This window comes from Drosophila eugracilis, unplaced genomic scaffold (assembly GCF_018153835.1).
Source record: "Drosophila eugracilis isolate 14026-0451.02 unplaced genomic scaffold, ASM1815383v1 contig_47, whole genome shotgun sequence".
Classification (NCBI taxonomy): Eukaryota; Metazoa; Arthropoda; class Insecta; order Diptera; family Drosophilidae; genus Drosophila; species Drosophila eugracilis.
The window spans coordinates 1814268-1829454 of record NW_024573338.1 but is presented as its reverse complement, the minus strand read 5'-3'; the positions used below and the strand labels follow the sequence as shown (position 1 = coordinate 1829454).

The 15187-nt window shown below is 43.3% G+C and overlaps 2 protein-coding genes across 7 annotated transcripts in view; both read right to left on the bottom strand.

Moving 5' to 3' along the window:
• Positions 1-15187, bottom strand: part of LOC108109479 (kin of IRRE-like protein 1) — a 109919-nt gene that overhangs the window by 37148 nt on the left and 57584 nt on the right. For all 6 annotated transcript variants that reach the window (XM_017218007.2, XM_017218005.2, XM_041819152.1 and 3 more), the window contains exons 3-4: positions 3777-3904; positions 16-256 (exon numbers count right to left, since the gene is read on the bottom strand). In XM_017218007.2, coding sequence (XP_017073496.1) covers positions 16-256; positions 3777-3904 — 369 coding nt within the window. The remainder of the gene's footprint in view (positions 1-15; positions 257-3776; positions 3905-15187) is intronic.
• LOC108109402 lies at positions 11784-12740 on the bottom strand. Its single transcript, XM_041819155.1, has 3 exons — positions 12708-12740; positions 12398-12526; positions 11784-12341 (listed from the first exon to the last, which is right to left on the bottom strand). The coding sequence occupies exons 1-3, from the start codon at positions 12738-12740 to the stop codon at positions 11961-11963; spliced, it is 543 nt and encodes a 180-aa protein (XP_041675089.1). The 3' UTR covers positions 11784-11960.

The following is a 15187-nucleotide window of genomic DNA, read 5'->3' as shown; positions in this document are numbered from 1 at the left end:
TTCGAAGGCACTTACCACGTACGACAAGTCGCACCGGCTGGCTGGTGAGGGCATCCTGGGTGGTGAAGTCACTGGCCGTCACTTGGCATTCCCACAACCCGTCGTCAAAGTCCAACGTGGCTGAACGGATCCACAGAGAACAGTCGCCACCAAGTTGCACCGGCGGCGGATGGAGGTCCAAATGCAGGACATTCCCATTGTCGCTCGACGGCATACGTGAGGCCCATTCGTATTTCTTGGTATAGATGCCAACGGGCTAAGGGATAAGGAAATGGTATGCATTAGCTTCACTTAAAGAAAAAAATGTATATTTGTGATATTTGAAATGTCAGAAAATATCACTTTAGGAAACTTAGTTTAGGGACTTAGCTTTTAAATGACATTCTTTTTACTAATAGTTTTTCTCTCTGTATCAAAGGAAGCTGGGTTAAGGATTTGGATAGGGATGAAATCAATGATGGCGTTGAAATGAACTGGGCGTCGTCTACGACATGTTTAGCATGTTTAACTTTTCGATGCAGTCAGGCGTCTAATTTGGTCTCCGATTTGGCCAAACATACACAGACAAATCGGCGAGCAAATGGACAGAAGGAGACTAGTTTGGAGTTGGGGACTTCACCGGGCAAATACCACCCGAAATTCCAGACCGCCCACAACAACGCCTTTTCCACCCGACCACTACGTGTCATTTAACTCCATTTTCAGTCGTCGTTTCAGTTGCTTCTGTCTGTAAATTGGCATTAGTTTGTTTGCTAATTGGAAATTAAATTACAATTAGTGATCTCGGAGCGTGGCATCGTTCGCATTCAAGTATTTATGGGGAATAGCCCCCACAGACCCCGCCACCCTGAAAACCCCCAGAACAGAGCTGCCTAATTGCATTTTGGCTTTGAGTGTTGTCTGCGTTGTCCGTGGCATAATGGGTTAAATTAATTGCTACATTAAATTTGTGCCATGGCAAAACACAATCGCTTAAAACGAGCATTCAAATTTATTGAAAGAAAACGAAAGGAAATGCAAGTGCATAATCTAATCTTTGCTTTCCTGCCACTTAGTATTTATATATATAAATATAGATTTATAAATATATTTTGCGGAAATAGACACAAATGCATTTAGTTTGTTTCCCAAACTGATAAAATAAAGTGTGACTTGCATTTGTGACCACCTTGAGTTGTGACTTGGCCTGCCAGCATAGAATACAGTATCTCTGTTTTATTAAACAGCTTGCGGGCTGGCATGAATGTCAGATTTCACATATTTCTGATGTCTACGAGATACTATTCCATTTGACTCCATCCATTGACCCCTTGGCCACAGGGAATAATCATTGGTTGTCGGTCACCAAGGGTTAACTTAAGTTTGAGGGCTTTTGCGGTAACAATAGATATCAGCATCAGCCTCTCAATGGGCAGCCAAGCCGAGACTGCCAAAAAATGCCAGAAAAACAATTTCTAGGCAAGTAGATAAAAAATCAAACTGAACAAATATTTGGCTCTGGCCCATTGACGCTGCCATTGCTGCCAAAACATTCTCGAATCGATATTCGTATCGGCATAATTCTCAGCATATTCAAACTTCGAAATGTGAAATCTGCAAGCAACAAAATGGAGCCACAACTCCGGAGTTTTAGCCTCCGAATCGTTTTGCTTGCCTGGGGAAGGAAAGAAAAAAAAAAAAACTAAAATGTGCGATGCCCAAAAATTACATTTATTCAAATGGCTGAGTTTGGCTGTTGATATCATACTCGAATATTCTCCATTTGGGCTTCGGAATTATCAGGAAATGCACTGCTGAAAAGAAAAACACACAGATGAGGCATGGATAGAATTGAAAATTTTTCCACAGACATCCTTTTTGGCTAAATTAGAATGCAGCTCGGGAATGGACAAAGCCCCATGCCCCCTGCTTTTCTTTGGGGGGACAAACGATTCCAAATGTCGATTCTTATGATAACTACACGTAGAATATATGGACAGAACTATATACCCAAATGGAGGAAATTGGGAAACGTTAAGCACACATAGAAAAAAATTTGGGTAGGGAGGAGGTTAGGGGGTAGTGGAATAAGTATGCAAAAATAAGAAGAATTTTAAATGAAGACCGAAACAGCAACATCAGCATGTTTGTGTGTGTGTGTGTGTGAGACGCTCGATGCATGCAAATGTTGTTTGCCCCTGGTCCTTTTCGTCCTTTTTGCTTCCTTTTACTTGTGTTCGAGTGTGGAGACACAAAGCATGTAAACATTTAAGTATGTGATGCAGAGCGAGAGTTTGCGATGCGCAGCATATGAAAAAGGACATTTGAAATGCTTTCTGATTTTTGTCATACAATGGCATTCGGACTGCCATCCCCTTTCCTCCTTAAAAAGTCCCTTAGCTGGGTGCATTTGCATAAGCAACTACCACAACAAGTGGGGATGGCATACACACTGCAGGGAGTGGCAAATAAAAGTTATGCTTCAAACGCACACAATTGCCCTGAATAACAAACGAATAACAACAACATATTCCTCCACACACTCGCCTGCGCCTGAAGCTGATCCATAATGAGGCCACTTTGGATTTGTATGCAAACGAAGTCGCTCAAGGTTGGAGATCTACTACCCATCTCTGTCCTCCCCTAACAACCATTAGACATCATCTATATTGACCAGTAAAAACAAGAGTAGGGCAGGGCTGGCAGCAAGAAAACTAATAATATTTAATTTAACAAAAAGTCCTCCACCCCAAAAATGAAAGGTCGATGCTCTCTCTTGTTTTGCCTGGTCTGGTATGCAAACGAAGTCGTAAAGGATGGCCCATAAAGGCCATTAAGCATGACTAGGACTCTCGACTATAATCTGAGTCATAAAAAGCTAAAATACTTCTATAACTTAATTGTTGGAATAACGTATCTATAGAGACATTAAGGAATGCGGAAATAAAAGAGAATTAGCTTTAAGAGACCTTAAACTACGGAAAATATTCTTCAATTTTTGTTTTGTATAGTTGAAAGCTTTAAAAAGTTGATTTTTTAAACCAATTCCTTCAAAAACGTTGTAGTTTCCCTTTTTTTCAAACATTTTGTTAGTTTATACATCATAATTTTTATTTAGTAAACGACTAAAGCCCTAAGCTGAAATAAACTGGGATTACAAACAATGTTTTGTCATATAAAGTGGCCATCGTGACAGCATAAGCCATATCAAATAAAATAAAAAAAAAATGTGATTTTTTGCACAAAGGATCAACTGCTAAACAACATTATGCTAGAGAGAGAGCGGGAGAGTACCGAAGGATATTTTCATGTTTGCGCTACCATGAAACCCAATTGGGCCGTTTGGCTGCCCTCTCAGTCCTCTGCTGTCACGCACTTTCGATTAAAAGTTGCGCTGGCCAGTGTGTTCTAATCAACGGCGAACAAAGAAAGGCTGTCTGGGGTGTTGTTTCGCAGGTCCTGTGACCCCTGACCCCTACCTCCCGTTCCGTGTCCACGGGCAACTTTCATTATTGACTCGTCCTGGTCAGGGTGTAAATTACATTCGCCACATGTGGAGGCCAAAAGAACAACACTTAATTGAACCGCAGGACGCGCCACGCATATGATATGAGCTTTCTAGCCAGGACACGTCGGTGAGTATTAGTATGTGTATGTGAATGTGTGTGTAGTGGTGTGCCAACAAAGTTAGCCTGTTTGTGCTTTTGGGCGAGACTTTTGGCCAAGTTATGAGTTTAATCAAAATGTTTATAAACTGGGTCCATCGATAGATGGGCTCGGTGTGCTGATATAATTACCTTGTTATCCTTTTGCCAGGAGCACGTGCCGCGCTTGTCGATAACTTTGCATGTGAGCAGCGTATCCTCGGCGGGATTCACCTCTGTGTACTTGGGTTGCTCCGAGAATCTCTGGAATCCCTTGATTCCTGCAAAAAAAAAAGGAGAGAAAATGAGATGGTGAGAAAATGGCGGATAGCGGATGGCAAATGGAAAAAATGGAATGCTGGGTCTGTCATTTACATAAACTACTTCCGCCGAGGGTTTCGCATACGGCTCAGCCCGCTGCGCGTGTAAGTATGCTACGATTTCGTAACCCTTCTATAAAATCGCTGGCTGCATTTGTCACGCCCTCACACCAACACAAACTCGCTCCCATCCACACACACACACACAGACCAACAACGCGGGCAATTATGAACGCTTCACAGAATGGCGGCCATTTGCTTATCTTCACACCCCTCATCACCTAACGTTTGTATGTGTGTGTGTGTGTGTTCTTCTTTCATTATCATTTGGACGCTTTCTACCTTTTTTTTATTTTATTTTTGTACGCGCAGCGGAGAATTTATGTTAATTGCTGGCATGTTGAATATTTTCTCCGCACTTGCACTCAATTACACCAATTACAGGTTGAAAATTACACGCGCTGCTTGCTCAAGATAATGGATGTGGGCTCTTGTGGGCTGCGCAGGGGGCGTGGTACACAAGTTTGGGTTGCCTAATGATAAGGGCGCGCTCTACTTAAGAGCCTGCTGAGACATTCCACTTGCTCAAAAGCACCGACAAACACTCAGAAGCAGAGGGCTTATTATAAGAAAGTTGCGGCCTAAGAATTATCTCAAAAGTAATACTTCAAAATGAAAATTTAGGAAAACATTTTAATCATTCTTTTTAATAACATAAAGAAGAGAGAGTGAATGGGTAACAATATTCAAAAAACGATTTCCATCAAAAAACTTCCATTTTCTAAATGCTTTTAATGCAATTGCTGCCCGAAAGTATGCTACCAAGCTGTATAATAAATATTGGGCTAGCACCCAAACACAATCTAAGAATTGATTTTCTTAAATTTTCTTTCTCTCAGTAAGAAAGTCATTCAGTTGGTCAGCAGGTCGTGGCAATGGCTTGCTTCGATATCAAGAGGTCAAGGATTAATTGAAGCCTTTTGGCTTTTTAATTGCTGTTTGCGTAGCCAATCCGCACTTGTCATCGCTCACAATGGGCCACCGTCGCTTTTTTGGCTTTTGTTTGGCTGTCAACTTGTGCTTTTCATGCGTGTTTGGGGGAGTTTTCCCCAGCTATGCGATGTATAAAAGTGGATATAAAAAATACGGTTGGTCTTATTGCGTGTGTGTTGGCCACACGTGACTGTCGTTAGTCCGTTGAGTTTCCTGCCTTTCCCACCGCCTATTTGACCCACCAAAATGCTACACAAACTGGGAAAATATATATGTAGGTATGAGTAAGTATGCATGAGGTGCATGAAAACATTCGCTCACGCAATGATTTATTACGCGTGATTGGCGTGATTGCCACTTTGCTGCCTTATTTCAGACTTTCCCGTCGGTGTCGCTTTGGTTCCGCTTTTATCGGGTTTCGTATAAATGGGCTTTGTATTTTCAATTATACAGTCGAGGGGCATTACTGAAGTTTTGCTTACGCCTTTTAGTGCCTGATTTATTCAGACTTTAAGTAAAAGACTTTGTGTGGAGAAATTCCTGCAGGGCTGCTTAATTTCTGCGTGACCAAACTGAAGTCGGCCCACTTAATTGAAACGCATTGGAATGCAAAGATTTGCCCCGCCGGAAAACCACTGGCAAACATAAAAAGAAAAAGCGTTGCCGCCGCAACAACAGCGAAAGTAAATACAACGAAGGAGCAGTAGCAGTAGCAGCAGCAACCGCCGCAGCCTATTTGCAGGGCAAATAAAAATATTAAAAATAAATAAGCAGTAGCAAACGAAATTTGAGCCGTAAAGGAAAAGTGCCGCCCCAGCTGTGCTCGTCCTCGCCTCGCCCTTTCTCGGGAAGGCAAATAGACAAGGATCCGGGCACCGGAGCCAGCTGCGATTGCAGTTTTAGCTGCCCGGGACCGGATCTGGGCTCGGGTCCTTGGATCCTTGGATCCTTGGCTTGCCGGGCTTCAAGTGCGTGCCGCTGAGTGCTGCTTATAGGATTGTTTCAGCTCCTGCAGCACGGCTCGTGCCGTGAAGTGGCGTTGTTGTTTAGCCTGCTCCTGTTCGTCCTCCACTTTCCTATCTCTCCGCGTCTCTCTCTCTCTATCTCTCGCTTGCTCTCTTTGTCCATGTTTTAAGGGCTTTACGTGCCTGTGCACAGCCAGCAAGGATAACAATTACTCTAGTGGCATGTCCACCATCCAGTGCCTTGCTAACTGCTGATGCTTCCCAAAGATACCCTACATGGTCAAAATGGAAAATGGCATAATTGGTAAAAGGAAAATGAAAAAAAAAGTGGTTTAATTTGTTAATAAACCATTTAGCATAAAAACATGGCCATGATAAAAATGTATTATATAAACATATTATCTTAAATTTTTAAGGCATGGGGTAAGCGAGGAATAGCCATGAGCCATGATGTTACCCTTTATGAAGTTGGATTCCATTACAGGGTATTAATAAATTCAGTTCAATTGGATTTTCATTAAAATTGCTTGCTTTCAATTGTTTAGCGGTTAAATAAACGCCTGTTTAAATACATTTTTGTGTGTTTTTTCTCTCCTTTCCGCTGTACGCTGCGTATTCCGGCTGGAATTTATAGTTTCCCCCAATGGCCACCGTCCAGTTTCCACTTTTCTGGCTCTTGGCGCTCTCCAATATGTCAGACGCACATTTCGGTGTGCTGGCCCTCATCCTCCCTATCCCGAATGCCACACCCATTCCTATGACCATTCCCATGACCATCCCGCCATCCCTCAAGCTGTCTAGTGCCAAGCTGCTTTTGCTGTGCTGCTCTGCTGTTTACTTTTGATGATGCATTGCAGCGTAATAATTTCACGTAGACGTCCACGGCACGCAACAAACGACAAATGGCCAGGGAACTACACTTAACAAAAAGGTGTTTCTCACTTTGTATTGAATGAAGTATAGGGTCAATACGAAACACAATAAAAGATATGATAATAAAGTTGATTTTCTCAAAGAAATATTTTCATATCCACAGATTAGAAATAAAGGTTGACTTCGAAATGTTCCAAATTTCTCGTTAAAGTGTAAGAAATAGCAAAAAAAAAAAGAAATCAAATGGGTCAACTGGTCGCGGCCGGGCTCTTAGCATCTGGTCAGTTCAAAAATGCTGTTTGGACTCTTCAGCAGCCGGCCCACAGCGACATTACTCATACGCAACGTGGCCCAGAGATTTTTCTTTACCAGCAGTTTAACGTGCTAGGAGCATGAAGAAACTGCCGAAAATTTAAGGCAAATTCCCACCGGCAGTCAAGGTGCTTTGAGCCCCCCATACACACACAAGCCCAGGTGCCACACAAAGTCCCCCAATTCACCTCACTCACTCACTTCGGCTTTGTCGGCAATCAATGAAAGCAATTTGTGAATCTCTTGTGCAATTCGGCGACATACAAACGAGCTCAAGGACACCCATACTCCAAATACCCGTGAGGATGATAGCCCCCGAAAAAAGGTGGTATTGGCAGTTGCGATGAAAAATCTTGTATGCAAATCAAATATGCAAGATGATTTGTAAATTTTTGCCAAATGTATTATACAAAAACCGAACAAACGAGAGGAGAGTCACCTCCGCAGCAGCCGCAACAACAGGATTCTACGGCTTAAACTTTTTAAACCTGTTCCGCATCATCGACCCATCCGCCGGTTTCCCATCCCTCGAAGGTGCTAAGCAAACATGCAAGCTGTGAGGATTATAAAAAGAGTAGCGAAGCAAGGAGGCAGGATGAGGAAGCGAAAAAGGATAGCCCGACAAACAGCCACCCCGAAAAAAAAGGAAAATAAAGAAAGGCAACAAACAAATCCTTACCCACACACACACACCCGCCCCTCACACACTCCTTTTCATATCCCATTTCTTTGCCTTCGCATGTTCGCATGTGCTAAGCTTTTTGTAGCTCCTCTGCTTTTTCTCGCTCTCGCTCCCCCTAAAAACGACCGCCTACTTAGGCATAATGATATATTTAGCTTGCCAAGTGATTGTTATTTGATATTCAACAGATTTCTGCTCTTTGGCCGACTTTGTGTCTCCCTTTTTGTCGGATGGGCCACGCCTTGTAAAGGTTAAATCGATGCGTGCTTGTATTATATCATGAGTCCACCAAGCATCTCTATCTATACATATATTCAGGTTCCACTCGGTCAACGCTGCGTATGCGTAATGCCTGACAAGTGCTAGTGCTGACCAGTCAAGCTGCATATGGAAAGTGATTTGTAAACTGACTGACCAAATAGCCCCGTTCACACAGTCCCTCTTCAAATAATGGCAATCGGCCATCGCTCCTCCATCCATTTGGAATTTTTGGATAGACAATGGATGACACGTTTTGTCGCTTATATTTTTCATATTTTCATAGCTCATTGACTATGGAGGGAAATGGCTTGGAACGGTTCAACCTGCTTACATACCCTTGTCCCTTGTCCCTTCCCCTTTGCTCCTCTTGCCACAGTTTTCCTACTTTTTCCTACTTGTTGTTTGACACTCGAAGTTTATGCATTTATTTGTAGCAGGCCGTCCGTCGAGCTTGTGAGTTTGCCCGAGTCGTTGATTTATTGTATTGTACTCGCTGCCATTGTAATATTTGTGTCTGAGTGGCCCACTTGAATGGTGTGTGTGTATGCTATATGTGTATGTGTTTGGATTCATATGGCATAGTCAAGTGGGCACTCGAGTTTATGTATGTAATTTTTATATAATTCCTAGGACCGCCTTCAAATGCAGTCGTCGCCGTTCTCGTAGTGGTCGCAAAGTTTCATTTGCTTTTATGGCCCACTTAGCACCATTAATGTCTATGGCCATCGATCACGAAACTAAGGATTGCCTTTTAAATCCCAAAAAAGGGTCCCAAAAGTGAAATAGGTGGTCACATATTTTCCGGGCACAGCGCTAGTCACTAAGCCCCCGCCTCTACATGGCTCACTAAATATGCAAAAAGGGAGTTTTCCATGGCGGGGCTTTGGCGCTGTCGCATGCGAGGCAATTAGAAGCGGTAAAGCTGAACTGGAACAGGTTGGAAAATGCCAAGGATCAGAACTGGCTGATAAAGTCCCACCCTCCCAACCCGCTCCATCGGAATTGTGACAAATACGCGGCAGTAACAATTCATTTAGATAAATCAGCCGGGGCCAGGGCCAGGGCCAGAGCCAGATCCAGACAAATGAAGCCATTACCAAACGTCGGCCATTCGTGACCTGTTCGAGTGCCATAAATAAGTCATTTAAAAAAAGTAAAGAGGCCTAGCCGAAGATTTGGAATCGGCCACATTGTTGCAGTGGCAATCAGGATAGCCATTTGTGTCCATGACAAACAATGACACTCAATTTCCGGCCAAACTCAACCCTTGTCCGTGGCCAACAGCAACGATGTTGCTTATTAATTAAACTGATTAAATTGCACGTTGCGTGTGGCAGGCACTTTCATTGATTGGCCAGCCCCCCGACCACCACCAATCATCATATGCGGATTGAGAATTTTGCTTGGCCAGTTTGACCAGCAAACTTTGTCTGAATTAATGCCGCCTGCCGAAGTTGTTATGTTCGATAATCAGAATCAGAGTCGTCATAATAATAATACTAATAATCATAATAATCAAGCCAAAGCGCAAATTGAATTATTTCATCAAGGACCGAGTGTGGCTGATGTTTGACTTGGCTGCTGATTGAGTGGCTCTCTGATTGATTGATTGATTAGATTCAGTTTAGGCCAGGTCATTTCACAAGTACCCTTTTGCAGTGAGATGAGCTCAGTTAGCTGGCTGCACACTCTATTATACTAACTGGTTGCATAAAATGTGTCCCATCCGGAAAGGACTACTCATCCACCCTCCTCCTCATCCTACATTGCATTTTGCCAGGACTTGAGCACGTTGTTCCCATCTTTCAGCTTCCCCAGTTGGAAACTCCATCCATCCCAACCTTCTCTCCGTGGTGTGTTCACTTTGTTGCTCGTCTTTTGCAGGCACTTAATGTGCTGTTCCACCCACTCTCCTCCCGCCCATTGAAAACAATGCAGTGGGTACATGGCACATAGAATGACAAGCAGACACAGGCGAATTTCAGCACGGAAGCGGAAGTCATTGTTGTCGCACAAAGGCGAACGCGTCGCAATTATAATAATTTTGATTGCACGCCGCCAGCTCCGCCATCCCCTGCCATGCCCCTTTCAGCTTGTTACGGCGGTTGGCGGTGCTGTGGTGGTGCAGTGGTGCAGTATCCTGCCTGAATTATGGAGCCTGCCATGGAGGAGGAGGGCAGGACATCCCAGGGATGAGGGGGCACACGTGTGTTTTTGTGCCCGTTGCTTTTATGGATCTTTTTTAATTACGAGTGCTAGACAACGTCTGATGGGAGTGGTGAAAAAAATACAGCCAGAGTCTAGGGAATGAGGTATATTGAGCCACTCACGACAGCGCCATCATCACCATCATCCCCATCATCCGCATCAGCATCATCATCTCCTTGAGATGCCTGACCATCTCCTGTTTGTTGGCAATACCCAACTAATTAGCTACACAAATAAGCAATTAACTGGGTGGGGGGCTGTCGGTGGTCACTTAATTACACAAATTATTTGCCACAAAAACCTCAAACTCGAAAGCTCCGACTGAAGTGCACTCAAGGACATGCAGCTAACAAAGCAGTCTAGATGTAATAAGGAGCTATGAATGTGTGAGTTCCTTTAAGTGTTTCGCAAGAGGGGTCGGTAGATGGTGTGTCTGTTTCGACGACTTGGTCCTTGGTCAGCAGTTTGACCATCAGAAAGAAAGGAAAACAATTTTCTTGAAAGCTTTGATTTGACTAAGTAAACTGGAAAATCCCGCCGAGCCACAGAGGATGCAGAGAAAAGGAGCGCAAAGGCGGGAAAAGGATATAGCTGAAAAGGAGACAACTATCATTTGCTTTTAATTTGACTCGAGGGCGTAATTAAAGAAAAATGCCAAGCAAAGCCAAAGTCCTTTGATTGCCAGCCTGGGGCCTCCAGTTTGCCTCCTTGCCATCCAGCCATCTTCTTCTCGGCTGGAAATGCAAATCAGAACTGGAGAGGACACGACCACGACCAGAACCAGAAACCCTTCCACACCAGAGAAACAAACAGGGAACAGGCGGGGAGATGGATTTGGCAGCAGACACAGGCCAAAAGCGAGAGAAGCCGTAATACGTTAATTGTTTTAAGAAAACAGGCTGAGACTGCATGTCTTGAAGGACATAAATCCCGTTTAACCTGACGCTGCAAAGCCAGACACATTGGCTAGGAAAGAAGAGGATGGAAGGGCTCGACGAGGACTTGCTGGCACAGTCATCCAAGCTAACACATAAATTCTGCTCCTTTATTCCAGTTGCATAACATGTCCTGCGACACCGACAAAAAACAGTGAAACCACCCGAAGACAGACCAGCCAACGTGTTATATATAACGGAAACTTTTGCTGCTGACTTGGCTAGAGAGATGAAGTGTTAGAATAATGATGGAACGTGGATTACCTAGTAAAAGTATGAACTGAAATGGTGCCTTAAATAGCCTATCTGCTAAGTCCATGAAATACCTTGAAAGTCAACCTATTTAATATACCCAAAATTATCTCGAAACCAACTGATCCCTTAACTGATATACCCTCTTTCATGTTACAAGTAATGAGCATGTGTTAAAAAAAGTGTCAAAAAACTAACAAGTTTAAATAGTGGAAGAGGAGCTTTTGGGGGAAGTGGTGTTTGCAGCAGCAGACGAAGTTATGCAAAGTCAGCAAAGGACATTGACATGCAAGCAGGTCCTGTGTGTATATGTGTTTGTGTGAGTGTGATTCAATTTGCAGTTGTGACACTGCAGCCAAGAGCAGAATCACCCACACACACACACACACACACACGAACTCGACAGTCAAATTGCCATATTTCATCTATGACTTTTATGACTTTTTCTTTTATTTTTTTAAACGCTTTTTTTAGGAGGTTTCAAATGAAGTTTTCAAGGGGTTTTCTTTGAACTTTCCCTGATTTCTGTTTGATTTCTAGGCAAGATTGCCCTCGATATCCCCAACGCACTGGGTGAAGTATTCCCTGGCCAAGCGACACTCCTCGCTGTCCACGTAGAACTTACTGGGGCACTTTTGCATGGCATGGATACGGACACATATGGTGATTTGCTGAGAAAATGGATTGCAGGGCTCTTCGATGAATTCAATATCCGGCAGGTGGAGAGTGAATCGTCCTCCATGGAGAGATCGGAACACCTCGCACTTGTTATAAGCATCCACCAGGAAAGGAATCGATTCCTCCTGCGGCTGAGGGGCCATGGTCTTCAGGTTGAGGCGTATGTTGGCCAAATCCAGTCTATATGGTGGATCGATTTCAATGTACCCACAGCTTATGTAGTTGCACTCCTCAATGCACTGTTTTTAATGAGATCAGATGAAGGTATCTAGGCCTTTTTTACTCCTTAGCTTACCATATTTATCGTATAGAGCTCGGCAAAGTTAAATTTCCGATTAGTTGGCAAGTTGAGACTCCTTCTACATTCGGCATTGCCTTTGTCCAGCTTGGGACGAGTTAGGTGGCAGCATTTGATGGATAAATCCTGACAGAATATGGGAAAGTGATGTGGTGTTTTTCTGAGATTAAAGCTTACATACTGCAGCTCTTTTCCTCTCCAATTTGCAATTTATTTCGCAGCTCATCAGATAAAACAACCAGATTAGCAGCTATAAAATCAAACTGATAATATATAGCTTACAGCTTAAGCTCAACTTTCAACTCACAAAAACAGAAAATAACATCGAGCTAGTGGACATATCAAAATCAACTGATATACTGAACGATTTTTATCCAAATGAGTTGGGAAATTTTACAATTTAAATATGTTTAATTGAGCAAAAAATAATAATTAATTAATGATATTAATAACTGTTTTTGACGCCAACACAATGAAAAAATGCCAACACCTCTGAATGAAGCTTTCATGTTTATACTCCTGACAAAAGTGCAATCCAATAGGGCCAAGCCGCAGGACGTCTTGATTAATTGGATTGGCACGCCATCAGATTACGTATACGTCACGTTGGCCAGACTCAAGGTCGAACGGCTTGTGAGCCGCTGTGAGTTAATAAATTGTTTGGCGTTGTTAACTAAATTTTGATTACCCCAGTGAAGGTCGAAGGGGTACGCTCGGAGGCGTGTCCCTTTCCCAACACTCATTTTTCTTGATTTATTGATATGCTAATTGAGTATTTGCACGTTGGCCGCTTTTCGTCCTTTTTTAATGGCTCAAAAAGAGTGCGTCGGCGTGTGGGTTTCGGTGGCCAATGGAAGTTATGAGCCATGGCACGCCATTTGCATGGCAGCGTGTTGTTCAAATTAATTGTAAATGGTTGTAATTTGCTGTTGCCGACGGTCCGCTTTCGCTTTTCGCTTTTACAGTTTAATTGCAGCTTAAGAGGGGCGGGCTCGATAGCGCAAAACGGATGGGAGGGGGAGTGGGAGGGACCGCGAACTTGGACCTTCGAGAGAGCAGCGGGCAGGCTTAATTAATTTATGGCCATGGCCATGTGCCCCCTACCATACTCGGTTCGCGTTTAAATACACGTCATTTGAAGTTTGAGCGTGTTTAACGTGACGTATGAGTGATTTATGTTGATGGAGTGCACATTAAGCGATGTTGAGGCAGTTAAACTGCCAAAGGGTCATCAATTGAGTTGATGTGCAAGGACTTAAGTCGAGGTCTTGGTCCCCTCGTCCCCTTTTACCCCGCAATTATTGCGTGCCCCCAATGTCCTTGTCGACTGCCTTTCTCTCAGTGTCTCTGTCCATCTGCCTGCCAAGCAGCTTAGTTCGCTTTGTGAATTGCCGATGGCTGTATAAATAACATGTTTATGTATAATGAAGATTTTTGTGAATAAATGCCAAGGCAAATATTTAAGCCCTCTGCTGACAAGCAAACGAACGTGAATCAGTTGTGTTTTCCCGCTTGGGGACTTTTCCCGGCATAATTACTTAAATACAAGTGGGAAATATTAAGGTTTCTCCATCTGATTTTTGTTGCTTGCCAAGGTCCTGTGTCTCGTAATGAAATTATTACGCTTATGGGCAATACTCTAACAGTGCAGGGTACGTAAGTTGTAGGAAGGTTTCTGTGTAATATATTTTTGAAAACATATAACTCCTTTATATAAAATTAATCAGAATATGATACCTATTTTATTATAATAATAAACTTTTAAGTTTGTTGGCTATCCATAAGAGTATTAACTCTTCCGGGTGCCCTTCTAACACATTTCCTACCCCAAGTGCTGGTTAGTTTTGCACGCAATTTAATTATATCTACAGGATTTCCCCTCATCGCCAAGCGACCCTGGCTGTGTGTCGAAATTAGTAGGAAATTGTTAATGCGATAACAGATTTTCCCAGAGTGTGTACCATGTAAAGCTTCTTTTGGCCGGGTTGCCTGGCATCCGTGCAAAAAAAAAAAAAAGGGAAATGGAGGTGGGCCTAGCGGGGAATGTGGGTATTTTTATTGTGCCAAAACAGATTTAAGGTAAGTCCGACTTTAAGCAGTGAAGGCAGCAGCTCACTGGATGGAGGACTCGGATTCAGATGCAGGGGCGGGGAGCCAAGAACGCCAGAACATGGCACATAAATCGTTGGCAGCTCACGAGAAAGTAGAGCTCACGTTAGCAAGTGAGAAATTCCATTGAAAATGCATTTGTGGCGGGAATAGTGGTTGGCCCGAAAAGAAAGGCGGGAAGTGGTTGGATTTCGTTGGCAGCTAAATTAAAGACGCAACTCACGGGTTTGCCTGGCCAAAAAAAGGGGCGACGGGGAAGCTGTCGCCTTCTTCCCGCACATAAATCAGTTTTAAATGCGTATAAATAAATTGGCCAGCAGGTGGGTGGCTGGCTGGGTTTTTCGGTGCACTTTTTCTAGCCAATGTGGCCGGGCGAGGTCATGGTCTCGTGGCTCGCCACAAGCACAACTCCCAGCTTAATCCAAACACTTCGTTTTGACAATTTATGCGCTCAGATTGCCGAGGGGGTGTTGGAAGAACAAGGGGTTCTGTGTCGCCATGTTTGTCTTGTATCTTGGCTGCTTAGCAGCGACTTCGTTATTTATTTAAGCTTTTCTTAGAAAGCAGAACACCATGTTTATATGGGGATGTAGACAACATTGCAAACTAGACAATGAAAATGTTTTTAAGCAAGAATCAGTTCATAGTTTTGAAGAATCTTAGCTTGTAAGCTGTTTT